The sequence below is a fragment of the Oncorhynchus nerka genome, linkage group LG9b, assembly GCF_034236695.1.
Source record: "Oncorhynchus nerka isolate Pitt River linkage group LG9b, Oner_Uvic_2.0, whole genome shotgun sequence".
Lineage (NCBI taxonomy): Eukaryota > Metazoa > Chordata > Actinopteri > Salmoniformes > Salmonidae > Oncorhynchus > Oncorhynchus nerka.
This window is the reverse complement of record NC_088424.1, coordinates 50,848,568-50,873,149: the sequence shown is the minus strand read 5'-3', so window position 1 is coordinate 50,873,149 and position 24,582 is coordinate 50,848,568. Positions and strand designations below refer to the sequence as shown.

The following is a 24,582-nucleotide window of genomic DNA, read 5'->3' as shown; positions in this document are numbered from 1 at the left end:
TTGGTTTCATCAGAACAGAGAATCTTGTTTCTCATGTTCTGAGAGTCCTTTAGGTGACTTTTGGCAAAATCTAAGCGGGCTGTCATGTGCCTTTTACTGAGGAGAGGCTTCCATCTGGCCACTCTACCATAAACGCTTGATTGGTGGAGTGCTGCAGAGATGGTTGTAGGTTCTGGAAGGTTCTCCCATCTCCACAGAGGAACGCTGGAGCTCTATCAGAGTGACCATCAGGTTCTTGGTCACTTCCCTGACCAAGGTCCTTCTCCCCCGATTGCTCAGTTTGGCAGGGCGGCCAGCTCTAGAAAGAGTCTTGGTGGTTCCAAACTTCTTCCATTTAAGAATGATGGAGGCCACTGTGTTCTTGGGGACCAGAATGATGGAGGCCACAACCTTCAACTGCAGAATGATGGAGGCCACTGTGTTCTTGGGGACCTTCAATGCTGCAGAATGAGAGGCCACTGTTTCTTGGGGACCTTCTTCCCCAGATCTGTGCCTCGACAGAATCCTGTCTCGGCGCTCTACAGACAATTCCTTCGACCTCATGGCTTGGTTTTTTGACATTATATAGACAATTTACCAAGGGCGGCGGGTAGCCTAGTGGTTAGAGCGTTGGACTAGTAACCGAGCTGACAAGGGAACAGAGGGCGACCGAGGGGGTGGGGAAACAGAGGGCGACCGAGGGGGGAAACAGAGGGCGACCGAGGGGGGAAACAGGGGGAGGGGGAACAGAGGGCGACCGAGGGGGGAAACAGAGGGCGACCGAGGGGGAGAACAGAGGGCGACCGAGGGGGGAACAGAGGGCGACCAGGGGGGGAAACAGAGGGCGACCGAGGGGGAGAACAGAGGGCGACCGAGGCGGGGGAGGGAGGGGGGCAGAACAGATGGCGACCGAGGGGGCAGAACAGAGGGGGAGAACAGAGGGCGACAGAACAGAGGGCGACCGAGGGGGGCAGAACAGAGGGCGACCGAGGGGGGGAGAACAGGGGAGAACAGAGGGCGACCGAGGGGGAAGGGGGAAGAATGGCGACCGAGGGGGAGAACAGAGGGCGACCGAGGAGGGGGGAGAACAGAGGGCGGAGGGGGGGAGAACAGGGGGGTGGCGACCGAGGGGGGAGAACAGATGGCGACCGAGGGGGGAGAACAGATGGCGACCGAGAGGGGGAGGGGGGGAACAGAGGGCGACCCCGAGGGGGAGGGGGCGAGGGGGGAGAAACAGAAACAGAGGGGGCGACCGAGGGGGGAGAAACAGGGGGCAGAACAGAGGGCGACCGAGGGGGGGAGAACAGAGGGCGACCGAGGGGGGGAAACAGAGGGCGACCGAGGGGGAACAGAGGGGGGAGAACAGGTGGCGACGAGGGGGAAACAGAGGGACGGGGGGAGAACAGATGGCGACCGAGGGGGGAAACAGAGGGGGAGGGGGGAACAGAGGGGGGCAGACCGAGGGGGAAACAGGGGGCGAGGGGGAAACAGACCGGGGGGGGCGACCGAGGGGGAAGAACAGAGGGCGACCGAGGGGGGGGAAAGAACAGGGGGGGAACAGAGGGCGACCGAGGGGGGGGAACAGGGGTAGGGGGGAAACAGAGGGCGACCGAGGGGGGGAAACAGAGGGGGAGGGGGAAACAGAGGGCAGAGGGACCGAGGGGGGGAAACAGAGGGCGACCGAGGGGGGAAACAGGGGCAGAGGGGGGCAGAGGGCACCGAGGGGGGAACAGAGGGGCGAGGGGGGGGGAAACAGGGCGACCGAGGGGGGGAGGGGGGAACAGAGGGCGACGAGGGGGGGGAACAGAGGGGGGAACAGAGGGCGACCGAGGGGGGAACAGAGGGCGACCGCGGGGCATGGAGAACCAGGATAACACTAAAATATCAATTTCAAGGGGGGAAACAGAGGGCGACCGAGGGGGGCAGAACAGAGGGGACCGAGGGGGGAGAACAGATGGCGACCGTGGGGGGAAACAGAGGGCGAGGGGGGAAACAGAGGGCGAGAGGGGGGAAACAGAGGGGCGAGGGGGGAACGAGGGGGGAAACAGAGGGCGAACGAGGGGGGGAAACAGAGGGCGAACGAGGGGGGGAAACAGAGGGCGAACGAGGGGGGAAACAGAGGGCGAACGAGGGGGGGGAGGGGGAAACAGAGGGCGAGGGGGGAAACAGAGGGCGACCGAGGGGGGAAACAGAGGGGGAAACAGACCGAGGGGGGCAGAGGGGGAACAGAGGGGACGAGGGGGGAACAGGGGGGGGACAGAGGGCGACCGAGGGGGGAACAGAGGGCGGGGAACATGGAGAACCAGGATAACACTAAAATATCAATTTCAAGGGGGGAAACAGAGGGGGGGGGGGAACAGAGGGGGGAACAGAGGGCGACCGAGGGGAGGGGGGACAGAGGGGGAACAGAGGGCGACCGAGGGGGAGGGGGACAGAGGGGGAACAGAGGGCGACCGAGGATGGCATGGAGAACCAGGATAACACTAAAATATCAATTTAGTATGAAATTATAAAATCAAACAGAAGTTAAATTCCAAACTGTCTGTTTTTTTAAAATTATTATGACAAAATGATGCAGTTGCATAAATTATAATCCTGATTGTGTTTCTTAAGACTATTGTATAATTCATTAACATACAGTCCACTTTTATTCCTCATTAGGTAATCCAATCTCTCCTAACTGAGCTATGCTGAGTGGGCTCTGGAAAGGCTTCCGGTAGGCGGACACTGCTTCTCCAATAGAAATCCCCCGTCACACGATGTCATGGCGACGTCGGTAGAAACACATCAGGTCAAACGGTTGTGTCGCGTCCAACTGCACATGTGCAGGCAATCAAATGAAACGCACTCCTTCGATATAACGCAGATTTTTAACTAAAATGAAAAACGTGGTCGGTCACATTTACGAGGTTGGAGTAATAATGTTACACTACCTAAGACATCGGCTTGAATCTAGGTTGTGCCTTTTATACTTGGAGAAAATCAACGTCTCACTGACTTCACAAACCATAGTCCGTTCGGTCTGTTTCGCACCTCTACGTTTAGAAAAACTCTGTGGTTGGGTTGACTCTCTAAGGCAGGATGAAAACGACTACATTGACCATGATGCTTAGCAATTTTTTGGTGCCATTCAGCAATTATGGCACGCTTCAAATTAAAAATAGTTCCCGGCTTCATGCACCATCGGGAGTTTTCCATTGGAACACTTGGATGACATCAGCACTATCACCATCTACTGGTTTAATGTCTATGGGTCTCACCAGTTGGAGAGGGCCTGCAGGGCTGCATTCATATAGCAGGTGTTCCCGATGTTCTTCAGGCCCGTCAGACCTACAGGAGATGGACACAAAGAGTTGGATCTCGCTAGAGAACAGCAGAGAGAGAGCATGGCTGATGCTAGCTTTGAGCATTGAAGTTGGGTCCAGTCAGATGACGCCTACCTCTGGCGCGTAGCTCCTCCTCCTCCTCAGTCTCCATGCCCAGGTCTTCACAGCCATTAGTAGGGGGCAGTCTCAGAGAAGTGGGACTGCCCTGCGCCCTGCTACACTCCTGGAACTGAAGACAACCACATTAGAACCATCCTCGTCAGTCTCAGAGAAGTGGGACTGCCCTGCTACACTCCTGGAACTGAAGACAACCACATAAGAACCATCCTCGTCAGTCTCAGAGAAGTGGGACTGCCCTGCTACTACACTCCTGGAACTGAAGACAACCACATAAGAACCATCCTTGGCAGTCTCAGAGAAGTGGGACTGCCCTGCGCCCTGCTACACTCCTGGAACTGAAGACAACCACATTAGAACCATCCTCGTCAGTCTCAGAGAAGTGGGACTGCCCTGCTACTACACTCCTGGAACTGAAGACAACCACATAAGAACCATCCTTGGCAGTCTCAGAGAAGTGGGACTGCCCTGCTACACTCCTGGAACTGAAGACAACCACATAAGAACCATCCTTGGCAGTCTCAGAGAAGTGGGACTGCCCTGCTACACTCCTGGAACTGAAGACAACCACATAAGAACCATCCTCGTCAGTCTCAGAGAAGTGGGACTGCCCTGCGCCCTGCTACACTCCTGGAACTGAAGACAACCACATAAGAACCATCCTCGTCTAGAACCATCCTCATCAAGAACCCTATCAGAACCATCCTCATCTAGAACCCTATCAGAACCATCCTCGTCTAGAACCATCCTCATCTAGAACCCTATCAGAGCCATCCTCGTCTAGAACCACGCTCATCTAGAACCCTATCAAAACCATCCTCGTCTAGAACCAAGCTCATCTAGAACCACATCAGAACCATCCTCGTCTAGAACCACGCTCATCTAGAACCCTGTCAGAACCATCCTCGTCTAGAACCATCCTCATCTAGAACCCTATCAGAACCATCCTCGTCTAGAACCACGCTCATCTAGAACCCCATCAGAACCATCCTCGTCTAGAACCACGCTCATCTAGAACCCCATCAGAACCATCCTCGTCTAGAACCAAGCTCATCTAGAACCCCATCAGAACCATCCTCGTCTAGAACCAAGCTCATCTAGAACCCCATCAGAACCATCCTCGTCTAGAACCACGCTCATCTAGAACCCTATCAGAACCACGCTCATCTAGAACCCTATCAGAACCATCCTCGTCTAGAACCATCCTCATCAAGAACCCTATCAGAACCATCCTCGTCTAGAACCACGCTCATCTAGAACCCTATCAGAACCACGCTCATCTAGAACCCTATCAGAACCATCCTCGTCTAGAACCATCCTCATCTAGAACCCTATCAGAACCATCCTCGTCTAGAACCATCCTCATCTAGAACCCTATCAGAACCATCCTCATCTAGAACCCTATTAGAACCACGCTCATCTAGAACCCTATCAGAACCATCCTCATCTAGACAACATTAAAAGTAACATGAGGAATTGACAACAGCAGAATGCCTCAGTGCTTTGACAGCATAGTGAAAGAAAACATTAAATAACTGAATAATTATTTACTTTTCAACGTGGTCTCAAAATATGTGAAATAAATAATCATCTATAGAGTGGATTGGTTAGGGTTGTGGACGTTTGTTTAGGCCTTAGATATAGACAACTGTATTGGGAATTGATGGGAAATTATGTAAATATATCACTAGCCACTTTAAACAATGCTACCTTACATAATGTTACTTACCCTACATTATTCATCTCATATGCATACGTATATACTGTACTCTATATCATCTACTGCATCCTTATGTAATACATGTATCACTAGCCACTTTAACTATGCCACTTTGTTTACATACTCATCTCATATGTATATACTGTACTCGATACCATCTACTGTATGCTGCTCTGTACCATCACTCATTCATATATACTTATGTACATATTCTTTATCCCCTTACACTGTGTATAAGACAGTAGTTTTGGAATTGTTAGTTAGATTACTTGTTGGTTATTACTGCATTGTCGGAACTTGAAGCACAAGCATTTCGCTACATCTGCTAACCATGTGTATGTGACAAATAAAATTTGATTTGATTGATTTATCCACAGGGAACTTCATTTGTGGTTTGAGATTCAGGAATCAATCCCTATTTATCCCAGATGGTAACGTTACCTGTGTGTTGTTGGTCTGAGGTGAAGCGAGGGTCTTGGTGCTGGGGACAGGGCAGTGAGGGCCCAGTTTACGCTCCACAAACACCTCTTTCCCACAGGCATAACACCACACCCTCAGAGTGGTCAGGTTCACTGTCAGGTTGTGCCGCGTCTCCTGTTATAGAGAGGTTATAAACATGTTATGAAGGGGTTATAAAGGTTTATAGGAGGTGTAATACAGGTTATATTTCTCTGTTATAAACAAATATAACTTATTATTGTTATTATTAACTCAGAGCTGTCCGGACAGACAGCTGTAGACGAGTCAGTCACTTGTTTCATTATTCATGTGTCTGCATTAGTGTTCAGTGTTGACAGCAGAGCAACAGCGATGAATCCACCCAGTCTGATCCTCTCCTGCTCTACTGTTTAGCAGAGCTTTAGTAGTGCATCAAGCCCAGCTCCCACAGGAACATGTGTTAGTGTTCAGTGTTGACAGCAGAGCGACAGCGATGAAACCACCCAGTCTGGTCTACTGTTTAGCAGAGCTTTAGTAGTGCATCAAGCCCAGCTCCCACAGGAACATGTGTTAATAATGGATGACCCAGGACAGCTAAGTGTTAGCTAGATGGTCGTGGATGACCCAGGACAGCTAAGTGTTAGCTAGATGGTCGTGGATGACCCAGGACAGCTAAGTGTTAGCTAGATGGTCGTGGATGAGCCAGGACAGCTAAGTGTTAGCTAGATGGTCGTGGATGAGCCAGGACAGCTAAGTGTTAGCTAGATGGTCGTGGAAGATCCAGGACAGCTAAGTGTTAGCTAGATGGTCGTGGATGACCCAGGACAGCTAAGTGTTAGCTAGATGGTCGTGGATGAGCCAGGACAGCTAAGTGTTAGCTAGATGGTCGTGGATGAGCCAGGACAGCTAAGTGTTAGCTAGATGGTCGTGGATGACCCAGGACAGCTAAGTGTTAGCTAGATGGTCGTGGAAGATCCAGGACAGCTAAGTGTTAGCTAGATGGTCGTGGATGACCCAGGACAGCTAAGTGTTAGCTAGATGGTGACCCAGGACAGCTAAGTGTTAGCTAGATGGTCGTGGAAGATCCAGGACAGCTAAGTGTTAGCTAGATGGTCGTGGATGACCCAGGACAGCTAAGTGTTAGCTAGATGGTCGTGGATGAGCCAGGACAGCTAAGTGTTAGCTAGATGGTCGTGGACAAGGGACAAGGTGCATCCATGGGGTTCACAGTGTACCACATGTCCTTATAAAAATAGACAGGACTAACACATGACTGGTCTTTCATATATGTGTGAGAGAGAGAGACACAGAGAGGAGAGACAGAGAGGAGAGACAGAGAATAGAGACAGAGAGGAGAGACAGAGAGACAGAGAGGAGAGACAGAGAGAGAGAAAGAGACAGAGAGAGAGAGAAATGCATTTGTTTATTTACTTTCCCCTTTGTACTTCATTATTTGCACATTGTTACAGCACTATGTATGTATGTTAGTATGCATGTATGTATGTATGTATGTATGTTAGTATGCATGTATGTATGTAAGTTAGTATGCATGTATGTATGTAAGTTAGTATGCATGTATGTATGTATGTTAGTATGCATGTATGTATGTAAGTTAGTATGCATGTATGTATGTAAGTTAGTATGCATGTATGTATGTAAGTTAGTATGCATGTAAGTTAGTATGCATGTATGTATGTAAGTTAGTATGCATGTATGTATGTATGTATGTTAGTATGCATGTATGTATGTAAGTTAGTATGTATGTATGTATGTAAGTTAGTATGCAAGTATGTATGCATGTATGTATGTATGCATGTATGTATGTATGCAAGTATGTATGTATGCATGTATGTATGTGTGTGTGTGTATGTGTGTGTATGTATGTATGTATGTTAGTATGTATGTACGTTAGTATGTATGTATGTATGTATGTATGTATGTATGTATGTATGCATGTATGTATGTATGCATGTATGTATGTATGCATGTATGTATGTATGCAAGTATGTATGCATGCAAGTATGTATGTATGCATGCAAGTATGTATGTATGCATGCAAGTATGTATGTATGTATGTTTGTATGTATGTATGTTAGTATGTATGTATGTATGTATGTATGTATGTATGTATGTATGTATGTATGCAAGTATGTATGTATGTATGCAAGTATGTATGCATGCAAGTATGTATGTATGTATGTTAGTATGTATGTACGTTAGTATGTATGTATGTATGCATGCATGCATGTATGCGTGTATGTATGCGTGTATGTATGTATGTATGTATGTATGTATGCATGCAAGTATGTATGTATGTATGCATGCAAGTATGTATGTATGTATGTTAGTATGTATGTACGTTAGTATGTATGTATGTATGTATGCATGCATGTATGTATATGTATGTATGTTAGTATGTATGTATGTATGTATGTATGTATGTATGCATGTATGTATGTTATGTATGTATGTATGTATGCATAGTATGTATGTATGCATGTATGTATGTATGTATGTATGCATATGTATGTATGTATGTATGTATGTATGTATGTATGTATGTATGTATGTATGTATGTATGTATGTATGTATGTATGTTATGTATGTATGTATGTATGTATGTATGTATGTTAGTATGTATGTATGCATATGTATGTATGTATGTATGTTGTATGTATGTATGTATGCATGTATGTATGTAGTTAGTATGCATGCAAGTATGTATGTATGCATGCAAGTATGTATGTATGTATGTTAGTATGTATGTATGTATGTATGTATGTATGTATGTATGTATGTATGTATGTATGTATGTATGTATGTATGTATGTATGTATGTATGTATGTATGTATGTATGCATGTATGTATGTAGTATGCATGTATGTATGCATGTATGTATGTATGTATGTTATGTATGTATGTATGCATGCATGTATGTATGTAGTATGCATGTATGTATGTAGTTAGTATGTATGTATGTATGTATGTATGTATGTATGTATGTGTTAGTATGTATGTATGTATGTATGTTAGTATGTATGTATGTATGCATGTATGTTAGTATGTATGTATGTATGCATGTATAGTATGTATGTATGTAGTTAGTATGTATGTATGTATTATGTATGTATGCATGTATGTATGTTATGTATGTATGTATGTATGTATGCATGTATGTATGTATGTATGTATGCATGTATGTATGTATATGTATGTATGTTAGTATGTATGTATGTATGTATGTATAGTATGTATGTATGTATGTATGCATGCAAGTATGTATGCATGTATGTATGTATGTATGTATGTATGTATGTATGCATGCAAGTATGTATGTATGTATGTATGTATGTACGTTAGTATGTATGTATGTATGTATGTATGTATGTATGCATGTTAGTATGTATGCATGCATGCATGTATGTATGCATGCATGTTAGTATGTATGCATGCATGCATGTATTTATGTGTATGTATGTATGCAAGTATGTATGTATGTATGCATGTATGTATGTATGTAAGTATGTATGTATGTATGTATGTATGTATGTATGTATGTATGTATGTATGTATGTATGTATGTATGTATGTATGTATGTATGCATGTATGTATGTATGTATGTATGTATGTATGTATGTATGTATGCATGTATGTATGTATGTATGCATGTAGTATGTATGTATGTATGTATGCATGTATGTATGTATGTATGTATGTATGTATGTATGTATGTATGTATGTATGTATGTATGCAAGTATGTATGTATGTATGTATGCATGTATGTATGTATGAATGTATGTATGTAGTGTAATGTATGTATCCTGTATTAATTTTTATCATTATCACTGTATGTATGTATGTATGTATCTATGTACTATGTATGCAAGTATGTAGGTATGTATGTATGTAGGTATGTAAAACAGGTATGTATGTATGTATGCATGTACTCTTATCCTAGCCCAAGTAATGTATGCATGTATGCATGTATGCATGTAGTATGCTGTATGTATGTATGTATGTATGTATGTATGTATGTATGTATGCAAGTATGTATGTATGTATGTATGTATGTATGTATGTATGTATGTATGTACAACATTGTATGTATGTATGGAACACAAAGCCTGTATGTATGTATGTATGTAATATGTATGTAGGTCATGGTCATCTGTATGTATGGTATGTAAGTAGCAGGAATCTGACTTCATCAAAGAAATTAGAAATACAGACATTGTCATTGTATGTAAGAAACATGGTACATGTATGTATGAGATGGACCCACTGGTATGTCCTCTAGGTTACAGAGAGCTGGTATGTATGTATCCATGTACTACCAGTATGTGTGGTATGTACACAAGACACTTGAAATGTGAGATGGACCCTGTGAGTGTAATGTTTCCTGTTAATTTTTATCATTTCACTGATGTTAATTATCTACCTCACTACCTCACTCACAGGCCTTGAGCAGGAAAACAGGCCCAACCCCCCCACTCTTATCCTAGCCCAAGAAAATTGCATGTACCAGATGCTCAGCAAGCTCTGCTCACACTTACTGGTCTGAGGTCAAACCACGAACAACAACATTGGACACTTTATGGAACACACAGCCTTCACTACCGCATCCTGGAATATCCAAGGTCAGAGGTCATCTGCCTTTGGCCTAAAGAGCAGGAATCTGGACTTCATCAAAGAAATTAGAAATACAGACATTGTCAGAGAGCTGGTAGTCCCATCCACCACACTACCAGGTGGGTGGTATAGAGGAGATGGACCCACTGGTTGTCCTCTAGGTTACAGAGAGCTGGTAGTCCCATCCACCACACTACCAGGTGGGTGGCATAGAGGAGATGGACCCACTGGTTGTCCTCTAGGTTACAGAGAGCTGGTAGTCCCATCCACCACACTACCAGGTGGGTGGTATAGAGGAGATGGACCCACTGGTTGCCCTCTAGGTTACAGAGAGCTGGTCGTCCCATCCACCACACTACCAGGTGGGTGGTACAGAGGAGATGGACCCACTGGTTGCCCTCTAGGTTACAGAGAGCTGGTAGTCCCATCCACCACACTACCAGGTGGGTGGTATAGAGGAGATGAACCCACTGGTTGCCCTCTAGGTTACAGAGAGCTGGTCGTCCCATCCACCACACTACCAGGTGGGTGGTACAGAGGAGATGGACCCACTGGTTGCCCTCTAGGTTACAGAGAGCTGGTCGTCCCATCCACCACACTACCAGGTGGGTGGTACAGAGGAGATGGACCCACTGGTTGCCCTCTAGGTTACAGAGAGCTGGTCGTCCCATCCACCACACTACCAGGTGGGTGGTATAGAGGAGATGGACCCACTGGTTGCCCTCTAGGTTACAGAGAGCTGGTAGTCCCATCCACCACACTACCAGGTGGGTGGTATAGAGGAGACGGACCCACTGGTTGCCCTCTAGGTTACAGAGAGCTGGTAGTCCCATCCACCACACTACCAGGTGGGTGGTATAGAGGAGATGGACCCACTGGTTGTCCTCTAGGTTACAGAGAGCTGGTAGTCCCATCCACCACACTACCAGGTGGGTGGTATAGAGGAGATGGACCCACTGGTTGCCCTCTAGGTTACAGAGAGCTGGTAGTCCCATCCACCACACTACCAGGTGGGTGGTATAGAGGAGATGAACCCACTGGTTGCCCTCTAGGTTACAGAGAGCTGGTAGTCCCATCCACCACACTACCAGGTGGGTGGTATAGAGAGAGATGGACCCACTGGTTGCCCTCTAGGTTACAGAGAGCTGGTAGTCCCATCCACCACACTACCAGGTGGGTGGTATAGAGGAGATGGACCCACTGGTTGTCCTCTAGGTTACAGAGAGCTGGTAGTCCCATCCACCACACTACCAGGTGGGTGGTATAGAGGAGACGGACCCACTGGTTGTCCTCTAGGTTACAGAGAGCTGGTAGTCCCATCCACCACACTACCAGGTGGGTGGTATAGAGGAGACGAACCCACTGGTTGCCCTCTAGGTTACAGAGAGCTGGTAGTCCCATCCACCACACTACCAGGTGGGTGGTATAGAGGAGAAGAACCCACTGGTTGTCCTCTAGGTTACAGAGAGCTGGTAGTCCCATCCACCACACTACCAGGTGCTCACACGCATTCTCAGTTCCGCCCACAACATTTTCTATAGGATTGAGGTCAGGGCTTTGTGATGGTCACTCCAATACCTTGACTTTGTTGTCCTTACGCCATTTTGACACAACTTTGGAAGTATGCTTGGGGTCATTGTCCATTTGGAAGACCCACTTGTGACCAAGCTTTAACTTCCTGACTGATGTTGCGTCAATATATCCACATAATTTTCCACCCTCATGATGCCATCTATTTTGTGAAGTGCACCAGTCCCTCCTGCAGCAAAGCACCCCCACAACAAGATGCTGCCACCCCCGTGCTTCACGGTTGGGATGGTGTTCTTCAGCTTGCAAGCATCCCCCTTTTTCATCCAAACATAATGATGGTCATTATGGCCAAACAGTTCTATTTTTGTTTCATCAGACCAGACGACATTTCTCCAAAAAGTACGATCTTTGTCCCTGTGTGCTGTTGCAAACCGTAGTCTGGCTTTTTTATGGCGGTTTTGGAGCAGTGGCTTCTTCCTTGCTGAGCGACCTTTCAGGTTATGTCGATATAGGACTTGTTTTACTGTGGATATAGATACTAGATATAGTTTCCTCCAGCATCTTCACAAGGTCCTTTGCTGTTGTTTTGGTATTGACTTGCTCTTTTCGCACCAAAGTACAAACGTGTCTCCTTCCTGAGCGGTATGACGGCTGTGTGGTCCCATGGTGTTTATACTTGCGTACTATTGTTTATACAGATGAACATGGTACCTTCAGGCGTTTGGAAATTGCTCCCAAGGATGAACCAGACTTGTGGTCTTCGCTGATTTATTTTGATTTTCCCATGATGTTAAACAAAGAGGCCCTGAGTTTGAAGGTAGGCCTTGAAATACATCCACAGGTACACCCCCAATTGACTCAAATGATGTCAATTAGCCTATCAAAAGCTTCTAAAGCCATGACATTATTTTCTGGAATTTTCCAAGATGTTTAAAGGCACAGTCAACTTAGTGTAGTAAACTTCTGACCCACTGGAATTCTTATGCATTGAATTATAAGTGAAATAATCTGTCTGTAAACAATTGTTGGAAAAATGACTTGTGTCAAGCACAAAGTAGATGTCCTAACCGACTTGCCAAAACTATTAGTTTGTTAACAAAAAATGTGTGGAGTGGTTGAAAAACAAGTTTTAATGACTCCAACCTAAGTATGTAATCTTCCGACTTCAACTGTACGTGTGTGTGTGTGTGTGTGTGTGTGTGTGTGTGTGTGTGTGTGTGTGTGTATTGATAGATGGAGAAAGGAAAGTGAAAGGGGGTAGAGAAGGGGGGTGGATGATAATTTAATGCCAGGTAATCATCATATTCCTTTAAAATGGCAACAAACAGGGACACTCATCTTGTTTAACATCTCATCTTGTTTTATCCCCTTCTTCCTCCTCCCCATCTCACACCCCTTCCTCCTCCTCCTCCCCATCTCACACCCCTTCCTCCTCCTCCCCATCACTCTCTCTACCACTTCCTCCCTCCTCCCCATCTCACATCCCTTCCTCCTCCTCCCCATCACTCTCTCTACCACTTCCTCCTCCTCCCCCTCCTCCCCATCTCACACCCCTTCCTCCTCCTCCCCATCACTCTCTCTACCACTTCCTCCTCCTCCCCATCTCACATCCCTTCCTTCTCCTCCCCATCACTCTCTCTACCACTTCCTCCTCCTCCCCATCCACACCCCTTCCTCCTCCTCCCCATCACTCTCTCTACCACTTCCTCCTCCTCCCCATCTCACATCCCTTCCTCCTCCTCCTCCTCCCCATCACCCCTTCCTCCACCTCCTCCTCCCCATCTCACACCCCTTCCTCCTCCTCCCCATCACTCTCTCTACCACTTCCTCCTCCTCCCCATCTCACATCCCTTCCTCCTCCTCCCCATCACTCTCTCTACCACTTCCTCCTCCTCCCCATCTCACATCCCTTCCTTCTCTACCCCATCACTCTCTCTACCACTTCCTCCTCCTCCCCATCTCACACCCCTTCCTCCTCCTCCCCATCACTCTCTACCACTTCCTCCCCATCTCACATCCCTTCCTCCTCCTCCCCATCACTCTCTCTACCACTTCCTCCTCCTCCCCATCTCACATCCCTTCCTCCTCCTCCCCATCACTCTCTCTACCACTTCCTCCTCCTCCCCATCTCACATCCCTTCCTCCTCCTCCCCATCACTCTGTCTACCACTTCCTCCTCCTCCCCATCTCACATCCCTTCCTCCTCCTCCCCATCACTCTCTCTACCACTTCCTCCTCCTCCCCATCTCACATCCCTTCCTCCTCCTCCCCATCACTCTCTCTACCACTTCCTCCTCCTCATCTCACATCCCTTCCTCCTCCTCCCCATCACTCCTCTACCACTTCCTCCTCCTCATCTCACATCCCTTCCTCCTCCTCCCCATCACTCTCTCTACCACTTCCTCCTCCTCCCCATCTCACATCCCTTCCTCCTCCTCCCCATCACTCTCTCTACCACTTCCTCCTCCTCCCCATCTCACATCCCTTCCTCCTCCTCCCCATCACTCCCTCTACCACTTCCTCCTCCTCATCTCACATCCCTTCCTTCTGTCCCCACCTCCTCCCCATCTCACACCCCTTCCTCCTCCTCCCCATCACTCTCTCTACCACTTCCTCCTCCTCCCCATCTCACATCCCTTCCTCCTCCTCCCCATCACTCTCTCTACCACTTCCTCCTCCTCCCCATCTCACATCCCTTCCTTCTGTCCCCACCTCCTCCCCATCTCACATCCCTTCCTCCTCCTCCCCATCACTCTCTACCACTTCCTCCTCCTCCCCATCTCACATCACTTCATTCTGTCCCCTCCTCCTCCCCATCTCACATCCCTTCCTCCTCCTCATCTCACATCCCTTCCTTCTGTCCCCACCTCCTCCCCATCTCACATCCCTTCCTCCTCCCCATCTCACATCCCTTCCTCCTCCCCATCTCACATCCCTTCCTCCTCCTCCCCATCTCACATCCCTTCCTTCTGTCCCCACCTCCTCCCCATCTCACATCCCTTCCTCCTCCTCATCTCACATCCCTTCCTTCTGTCCCCACCTCCTCCTCCCCATCACTCTCTCTACCACTTCCTTCTCCTCCCCATCACTCTCTCTACCACTTCCTTCTCCTCCCCATCACTCTCTCTACCACTTCCTTCTCCTCCCCATCACTCTCTCTACCACTTCCTCCCCATCACTCTCTCTACCACTTCCTCCCCATCACTCTCTCTACCACTTCCTCCCCATCTCTCTCTACCACTTCCTCCCCATCACTCTCTCTACCACTTCCTCCCCATCACTCTCTCTACCACTTCCTCCCCATCACTCTCTCTACCACTTCCTCCCCATCACTCTCTCTACCACTTCCTCCCCATCACTCTCTACCACTTCCTCCCCATCACTCTCTCTACCACTTCCTCCCCATCACTCTCTCTACCACTTCCTCCCCATCACTCTCTCTACCCCTTCCTCCCCATCACTCTCTCTACCACTTCCTCCTCCTCCCCATCTCACATCCCTTCCTCCTCCTCCCCATCACTCTCTCTACCACTTCCTCCTCCTCATCTCACATACCCCTTCCTCCTCCTCCCCATCACTCTCTCTACCACTTCCTCCTCCTCATCTCACATCCCTTCCTCCTCCTCCCCATCACTCTCTCTACCACTTCATCCTCCTCCCATCTCACATCCCTTCCTCCTCCTCCCCATCACTCTCTCTACCACTTCCTCCTCCTCCCCATCTCACATCCCTTCCTCCTCCTCCCCATCCTCCCTCTACCACTTCCTCCTCCTCATCTCACATCCCTTCCTTCTGTCCCCACCTCCTCCCCATCTCACACCCCTTCCTCCTCCTCCCCATCACTCTCTCTACCACTTCCTCCTCCTCCCCATCTCACATCCCTTCCTCCTCCTCCCCATCACTCTCTCTACCACTTCCTCCTCCTCCCCATCTCCATCCCTTCCTTCTGTCCCCACCTCCTCCCCATCTCACATCCCTTCCTCCTCCTCCCCATCACTCTCTACCACTTCCTCCTCCTCCCCATCTCACATCACTTCATTCTGTCCCCTCCTCCTCCCCATCTCACATCCCTTCCTCCTCCTCGTCTCACATCCCTTCCTTCTGTCCCCACCTCCTCCCCATCTCACATCCCTTCCTCCTCCCCATCTCACATCCCTTCCTCCTCCCCATCTCACATCCCTTCCTCCTCCTCCCCATCTCACATCCCTTCCTTCTTCCCCACCTCCTCCCCATCTCACATCCCTTCCTCCTCCTCATCTCACATCCCTTCCTTCTGTCCCCACCTCCTCCTCCCCATCACTCTCTCTACCACTTCCTCCTCCTCATCTCACATCCCTTCCTCCTCCTCCCCATCACTCTCTCTACCACTTCCTCCTCCTCCCCATCTCACATCCCTTCCTCCTCCTCCCCATCACTCTCTCTACCACTTCCTCCTCCTCCCATCTCACATCCCTTCCTCCTCCTCCCCATCACTCCCTCTACCACTTCCTCCTCCTCATCTCATCCCTTCCTTCTGTCCCCACCTCCTCCCCATCTCACACCCCTTCCTCCTCCTCCCCATCACTCTCTCTACCACTTCCTCCTCCTCCCCATCTCACATCCCTTCCTCCTCCTCCCCATCACTCTCTCTACCACTTCCTCCTCCTCCCCATCTCACATCCCTTCCTTCTGTCCCCACCTCCTCCCCATCTCACATCCCTTCCTCCTCCTCCCCATCACTCTCTCTACCACTTCCTCCTCCTCCCCATCTCACATCACTTCATTCTGTCCCCTCCTCCTCCCCATCTCACATCCCTTCCTCCTCCTCGTCTCACATCCCTTCCTTCTGTCCCCACCTCCTCCCCATCTCATCCCTTCCTCCTCCCCATCTCACATCCCTCCTCCTCCCCATCTCACATCCCTTCCTCCTCCTCCCCATCTCCCCATCCTTCCTTCTGTCCCCACCTCCTCCCCATCTCACATCCCTTCCTCCTCCTCATCTCACATCCCTTCCTTCTGTCCCCACCTCCTCCTCCCCATCACTCTCTCTACCACTTCCTTCTCCTCCCCATCACTCTCTCTACCACTTCCTTCTCCTCCCCATCTCTCTCTACCACTTCCTTCTCCTCCCCATCACTCTCTCTACCACTTCCTCCCCATCACTCTCTCTACCACTTCCTCCCCATCACTCTCTCTACCACTTCCTCCCCATCTCTCTCTACCACTTCCTCCCCATCACTCTCTCTACCACTTCCTCCCCATCACTCTCTCTACCACTTCCTCCCCATCACTCTCTCTACCACTTCCTCCCCATCACTCTCTCTACCACTTCCTCCCCATCACTCTCTCCCCACTTCCTCCCCATCACTCTCTCTACCACTTCCTCCCCATCACTCTCTCTACCACTTCCTCCCCATCACTCTCTACCACTTCCTCCCCATCACTCTCTCTACCACTTCCTCCCCCTCTCTCTACCCCTTCCTCCCCATCACTCTCTCTACCCCTTCCTCCTCCTCCCCATCTCTCTCTCTACCCCTTCCTCCTCCTCCCCATCTCTCTCCCTCTACCCCTTCCTCCCCCTCTACCCCTTCCTCCCCATCTCTCCCTCTACCCCTTCCTCCCCATCTCCCCCTCTACCCCTTCCTCCCCATCTCTCTCCCTCTACCCCTTCCTCCTCCTCCTCCCCATCTCTCTCCCTCTACCCCTTCCTCCCCATCTCTCTCCCTCTACCCCTTCCTCCCCATCTCTCTCCCTCTACCCCTTCCTCCCCATCTCTCTCCCTCTACCCCTTCCTCCCCATCTCTCTCCCTCTACCCCTTCCTCCCCATCTCTCTCCCTCTACCCCTTCCTCCCCCTCTCTCTCCCCTACCCCTTCCTCCCCATCTCTCTCCTCTACCCCTTCCTCCCCATCTCTCTCCCTCTACCCCTTCCTCCCCATCTCTCTCCCTCTACCCCTTCCTCCCCATCTCTCTCCCTCTACCCCTTCCTCCCCATCTCTCTCCCTCTACCCCTTCCTCCCCATCTCTCTCCCTCTACCCCTTCCTCCCCATCTCTCTCCCTCTACCCCTTCCTCCCCATCTCTCTCCCTCTACCCCTTCCTCCCCATCTCTCTCCCTCTACCCCTTCCTCCCCATCTCTCTCCCTCTACCCCTTCCTCCCCATCTCTCTCTCCCTCTACCCCTTCCTCCCCATCTCTCTCCCTCTACCCCTTCCTCCCCATCTCTCTCCCCCTCCTCCCCATCTCTCTCCCTCTACCCCTTCCTCCCCATCTCTCTCCCTCCTCCTCCCCATCTCTCTCCCTCTACCCCTTCCTCCTCCTCCTCCCCATCTCTCTCCCTCTACCCCTTCCTCCTCCTCCCCATCTCTCTCCCTCTACCCCTTCCTCCTCCTCCCCATCTCTCTCCCTCTACCCCTTCCTCCTCCTCCCCATCTCTCTCCCTCTACCCCTTCCTCCTCCTCCCCATCTCTCTCCCTCTACCCCTTCCTCCTCCTCCCCATCTCTCTCCCTCTACCCCTTCCTCCTCCTCCCCATCTCTCTCCCTCTACCCCTTCCTCCTCCTCCCCATCTCTCTCCCTCTACCCCTTCCTCCCCATCTCTCTCCCTCCTCCTCCCCATCTCTCTACCCCTTCCTCCCCATCTCTCTCCCTCCTCCTCATCTCTCTCCCTCCTCCTCCCCATCTCTCTACCCCTTCCTCCCCATCTCTCTCCCTCCTCCTCCCCATCTCTCTCCCTCCTCCTCCCCATCTCTCTCTCCCTCTACCCCTTCCTCCTCCTCCTCCCCATCTCTCTCCCTCTACCCCTTCCTCCTCCTCCCCATCTCTCTCCCTCTACCCCTTCCTCCCCATCTCTCTCCCTCTACCCCTTCCTCCCCATCTCTCTCCCTCTACCCCCCTTCCTCCCCATCTCTCTCCCTCTACCCCTTCCTCCCCATCTCTCTCCCTCTACCCCTTCCTCCCCATCTCTCCCTCTACCCCTTCCTCCCCATCTCTCTCCCTCTACCCCCCTTCCTCCCCATCTCTCTCCCTCTACCTTCCTTCCTCCCCATCTCTCTCCCTCTACCCCTTCCTCCCCATCTCTCTCCCTCTACCCCTTCCTCCCCATCTCTCTCCCTCCTCCTCCCCATCTCTCTCCCTCTACCCCTTCCTCCTCCTCCTCCCCATCTCTCTCCCTCTACCCCTTCCTCCTCCTCCCCATCTCTCTCCCTCTACCCCTTCCTCCTCCTCCCCATCTCTCTCCCTCTACCCCTTCCTCCTCCTCCCCATCTCTCTCCCTCTACCCCTTCCTCCTCCTCCCCATCTCTCTCCCTCTACCCCTTCCTCCTCCTCCCCATCTCTCTCCCTCTACCCCTTCCTCCTCCTCCCCATCTCTCTCCCTCTACCCCTTCCTCCCCATCTCTCTCCCTCCTCCTCCCCATCTCCTACCCCTTCCTCCCCATCTCTCTCCCTCCTCCTCATCTCTCTCCCTCCTCCTCCCCATCTCTCTACCCCTTCCTCCCCATCTCTCTCCCTCCTCCTCCCCATCTCTCTCTCCCTCCTCCTCCCCATCTCTCTCCCTCCTCCTCCCCATCTCTCTCCCTCTACCCCTTCCTCCTCCTCCTCCCCATCTCTCTCCCTCTACCCCTTCCTCCTCCTCCCCATCTCTCTCCCTCTACCCCTTCCTCCTCCTCCCCATCTCTCTCCCTCTACCCCTTCCTCCTCCTCCCCATCTCTCTCCTCTACCCCTTCCTCCTCCTCCCCATCTCTCTACCCCTTCCTCCCCATCTCTCTCCCTCCTCCTCCCCATCTCTCTACCCCTTCCTCCCCATCTCTCTCCCTCCTCCTCCCCATCTCTCTCCTCCTCCTCCCCATCTCTCTCCCTCTACCCCTTCCTCCTCATCTCTCTCCCTCCTCCTCCCCATCTCTCTCCCTCTACCCCTTCCTCCTCCTCCTCCCCATCTCTCTCCCTCTACCCCTTCCTCCCCATCTCTTCCCTACCCCTTCCTCCCCATCTCTCTCCCTCTACCCCTTCCTCCCCATCTCTCTCCCTCTACCCCTTCCTCCCCATCTCTCCCTCTACCCCTTCCTCCCCATCTCTCTCCCTCTACCCCTTCCTCCCCATCTCTCTCCCTCTACCCCTTCCTCCCCATCTCTCTCCCTCTACCCCTTCCTCCCCATCTCTCTTCCTCTCCCTTCCTCCCCATCTCTCCTCCCTACCCCTTCCTCCCCATCTCTCTCCCTCTACCCCTTCCTCCCCATCTCTCTCCCTCTCCCCTTCCTCCCCATCTCCCCTTCTACCCCTTCCTCCCCATCTCTAGCCTCCCTCTACCCCTTCCTCCATCCTCCCCATCTCTTCTCCCTCTCTCTCCCTCTCCCCTTCCTCCCCATCTCTCTCCCTCTACCCCTTCCTCCCCATCTCTCTCCCTCTACCCCTTCCTCCCCATCTCTCTCCCTCTACCCCTTCCTCCCCATCTCTCTCCCTCTACCCCTTCCTCCCCATCTCTCTCCCTCTACCCCTTCCTCCCCATCTCTCTCCTCTACCCCTTCCTCCCCATCTCTCTCCCTCTACCCCTTCTCCCCATCTCTCTCCCTTACCCCTTCCTCCCCATCTCTCTCCCTCTACCCCTTCCTCCCCATCTCTCTCCCTCTACCCCTTCCTCCCCATCTCTCTCCCTCTCCCCTTCCTCCCCATCTCTCTCCCTCTACCCCTTCCTCCATCCCTCTCCCCCTTCCTCCCCATCCTCTCCTCTACCCCTTCCTCCCCATCTCTCTCCCTCTACCCCTTCCTCCCCATCTCTCTCCCTCTACCCCTTCCTCCCCATCTCTCTCCCTCTACCCCTTCCTCCCCATCTCTCTCCCTCTACCCCTTCCTCCCCATCTCTCTCCCTCTACCCCTTCCTCCCCATCTCTCTCCCTCTACCCTTCCTCCCCATCTCTCTCCCTCTACCCCTTCCTCCCCATCTCTCCCTCTACCCCTCTACCCCTTCCTCCCCATCTCTCTCCCTCTACCCCTTCCTCCTCCTCCCCATCTCTCTCCCTCTACCCCTTCCTCCTCCTCCCCATCTCTCTCCCTCTACCCCTTCCTCCTCCTCCCCATCTCTCTCCCTCTACCCCTTCCTCCTCCTCCCCATCTCTCTCCCTCTACCCCTTCCTCCTCCTCCCCATCTCTCTCCCTCTACCCCTTCCTCCTCCTCCCCATCTCTCTCCCTCTACCCCTTCCTCCTCCTCCCCATCTCTCTCCCTCTACCCCTTCCTCCTCCTCCCCATCTCTCCCTCTACCCCTTCCTCCTCCTCCCCCATCTCTCTCCCTCTACCCCTTCCTCCTCCTCCCCATCTCTCTCTCTCTCTACCACTTCCTTCTCCTCCCATCTCTCTCTCTACCACTTCCTTCTCCTCCCCATTACTCTCTACCACTTCCTTCTCCTCCCATCTCTCTCTCTACCACTTTCTTCTCCTCCCATCACTCTCTCTACCACTTCCTTCTCCTCCCATCTCTCTCTACCACTTCCTTCTCCTCCCATCTCTCTCTACCACTTCCTTCTCCTCCCATCTCTCTCTCTTCCACTTCCTTCTCCTCCCATCTCTCACTTCAATACCTCTCTCCTGCACCATCCTGAACATTGATCTAGTCCTGTAGCCGTGTGTGTGGGAGGTGAAGGGTCAGGGGTGACTCACCTGTGAGTGGACAGTGCTATGGTCAGCATGAGATTCTCCACAGCCCACATAGGCACAGGTGTTCTGCACACACACACACACACACACACAGAGAAAACAGATTATTACTACAGAACTGTTACGTCCATATTCATACAAGGCCAAATGGCAGTCAACTTTCAAAATAAAAGTCCCAAAACAAAGCCAGGGACTGCTCACTCACCTCCAGACACGCCCACAGATTTGGTCCTCCAACCTTGCAGTCTTGACACTGGCCCTAGAAACACCCACACAACAGCCAACCAGTTTAAGTGACCAGACCAGAGAGACCGTATAATAATCTGACTGCTTCAGTGACCAGACCAGAGAGACAGTATCTATCGAACAGTAACATGATAGAGCACAGTGTTCTCCAATGACAACATTCTCATTTCCTGTAAAACATCCAGGACATGGCCATTAATAATAGTTTATATTCTAGCTAATGCTACTTGATGATCAAGATAATGTTGCTAGCCTCATTAGTTTCTATCAGCTCACCACTATAAAATGTGATAGTAGCAGAGTGAACAACATCATAAGCGGGTTTACAGTGCATTCAGAGAGTATTCAGACCCCATGTGTTTATGTTTACAGAGCATTCAGAGAGTATTCAGACCCCATGTGTTTTGATGTTTACAGAGCATTCAGAGAGTATTCAGACCCCATGTGTTGATGTTTACAGAGCATTCAGAGAGCATTCAGACCCCATGTGTTTATGTTGATGTTTATAGAGCATTCAGACCCCATGTGTTGATGTTTACAGTGCATTCAGAGAGTATTCAGAGCCCATGTGTTTATGTTTACAGAGCATTCAGAGTATTCAGACCCCATGTGTTGATGTTTACAGAGCATTCAGAGAGTATTCAGACCCCATGTGTTGATGTTTACAGAGCATTCAGAGAGTATTCAGACCCCATGTGTTGATGTTTACAGTGCATTCAGAGAGTATTCAGACCCCTTCCCCTTCTTCCACATTTTGTTTAAATTAGTCTGATTCTAAAATAGATTCAATGAAAACACTTCCTCCATCTACACACAATACCCCATGACAAACTGAAAGCAGGTTTTTAGTCATGTTTGCACATTTCTTAAAAATAGAAAAAAAACATTTACTTAAGAATTCAGACCCTTTACTATGAGACACGAAATTGAGCTAAAATGCATCCTGTTTCCATTGATCCTCCTAGCGATGTTACTACAACTTGGAGTCCACCTGTGGTAAATTCAATTGATTGGACATGATTTGGAAAGGCACACCTGTCTATATAAAGGTCCCACACTTGACAGGTGCATGTCAGAGCAAAAACCAAGCCAAGAGGTCGAAGGAATCGTCTGTAGAGCGCCGAGACGGGATTGTGTTGAGGCACAGATCTGGGGAAGGGTACAAAAACATTTCTGCAGCATTGAAGGTTCCCAAGAACACAGTGGCCTCCATCATTCTGCAGCATTGAAGGTTCCCAAGAACACAGTGCCTCCATCAAGGTTCCCAAGAACACAGTGGCCTCAGTGGTCTCCATCATTCTGCAGCATTGATCAGGTTCCCAAGAACACAGTGGCCTCCATCATTCAGTGGCCTCCATCATTCAGCATTGAAGGTCCCCAAGAACACAGTGGCCTCCATCATTCTGCAGCATTGAAGGTCCCCATGAACACAGTGGCCTCCATCATTCTGCAGCATTGAAGGTCCCCATGAACACAGTGGCCTCCATCATTCTGCAGCATTGAAGGTCCCCAAGAACACAGTGGCCTCCATCATTCTTAAATGGAAGAAGTTTGGAACCACCAAGACTCTTTCTAGAGCTGGCCGCCCGGCCAAACTGAACAATCGGGGGAGAAGGACCTCGGTCAGGAAGGTGACCAACAACCCAATGGTCACTCTGACAGAGCTCCAGAGTTCCTCTGTGGAGATGGGAGAACCTTCCAGAAGTACAACCATCTCTGCAGCACTCCACCAATCAGGCCTTTATGGTAGAGTGGTCAGATGGAAGCCACTCCTCAGTAAAAGGAACATGACAGCCTGCTGGGAGTTTGCTGTGGGGATGTTTTTCAGCGGCAGGGACTGGGAGACTAGTCAGGATCGAGAGAAAGATGAACAGAGCGAAGTACAGAGAGATCCTTGATGAAAACCTGCTCCAGAGTGCTCAGGACCTCAGATTGGGGTGAAGGTTCACCATCAACAGGACAATGACCCTAAGCACACAGTCAAGACAACACAAGAGTGGCTTCAGGACAAGTCTCTGAACATCCTTGAGTGGCCCAGCCAGAGCCCAGACTTGAACCCGATCGAACATCTCTGGAGAGACCTGAAAATAGCTGTGCACCAACGCTCCCCATCCAACCTGACAGAGATGGAGAGGATCTGCAGAGAAGAACGGGAGAAACTCCCCCAAATACAGGTGTGCCAAGTTGCCAAAGGTGCTTCCACAAGGTACTGAGTAAAGGGTCTGAATAATTATGTAAATATGAACAAAAAAATTAAAACCTGTTTTTGCTTTGTCAATTGATGAGGGGAAAAAAAATGATGTCATCCATTTTAGAATAAGGCTGTAACGTACCATGGAAGGGGACAGGACTACAGGACAGGTGGTCTATGGAAGGGGACAGGACTACAGGACAGGTGGTCTATGGAAGGGGACAGGACTACAGGACAGGTGGTCTATGGAAGGGGACAGGACTACAGGACAGGTGGTCTATGGAAGGGGACAGGACTACAGGACAGGTGGTCAATGGAAGAGGACAGGACAGGTGGTCTATGGAAGGGGACAGGACTACAGGACAGGTGATCTATGGAAGGGGACAGGACAGGTGATCTATGGAAGGGGACAGGACTACAGGACAGGTGGTCTATGGAAGGGGACAGGACTACAGGACAGGTGATCTATGGAAGGGGACAGGACTACAGGACAGGTGATCTATGGAAGGGGACAGGACTACAGGACAGGTGGTCTATGGAAGGGGACAGGACTACAGGACAGGTGGTCTATGGAAGGGGACAGGACTACAGGACAGGTGGTCTATGGAAGGGGACAGGACTACAGGACAGGTGATCTATGGAAGGGGACAGGACTACAGGACAGGTGATCTATGGAAGGGGACAGGACTACAGGACAGGTGATCTATGGAAGGGGACAGGACTACAGGACAGGTGGTCTATGGAAGGGGACAGGACTACAGGACAGGTGATCTAT

General features: G+C 50.4%; 1 protein-coding gene across 1 annotated transcript in view; it reads right to left on the bottom strand.

Moving 5' to 3' along the window:
* The window catches only part of usp33 (ubiquitin specific peptidase 33), a 121,128-nt gene that overhangs the window by 82,157 nt on the left and 14,389 nt on the right, over positions 1-24,582 (bottom strand). The window contains exons 3-7 of the mRNA XM_065013829.1: positions 21,576-21,629; positions 21,374-21,436; positions 5,584-5,736; positions 3,420-3,534; positions 3,240-3,309 (exon numbers count right to left, since the gene is read on the bottom strand). Of these exons, the coding sequence (XP_064869901.1) occupies positions 3,240-3,309; positions 3,420-3,534; positions 5,584-5,736; positions 21,374-21,436; positions 21,576-21,629 (455 nt within the window). The remainder of the gene's footprint in view (positions 1-3,239; positions 3,310-3,419; positions 3,535-5,583; positions 5,737-21,373; positions 21,437-21,575; positions 21,630-24,582) is intronic.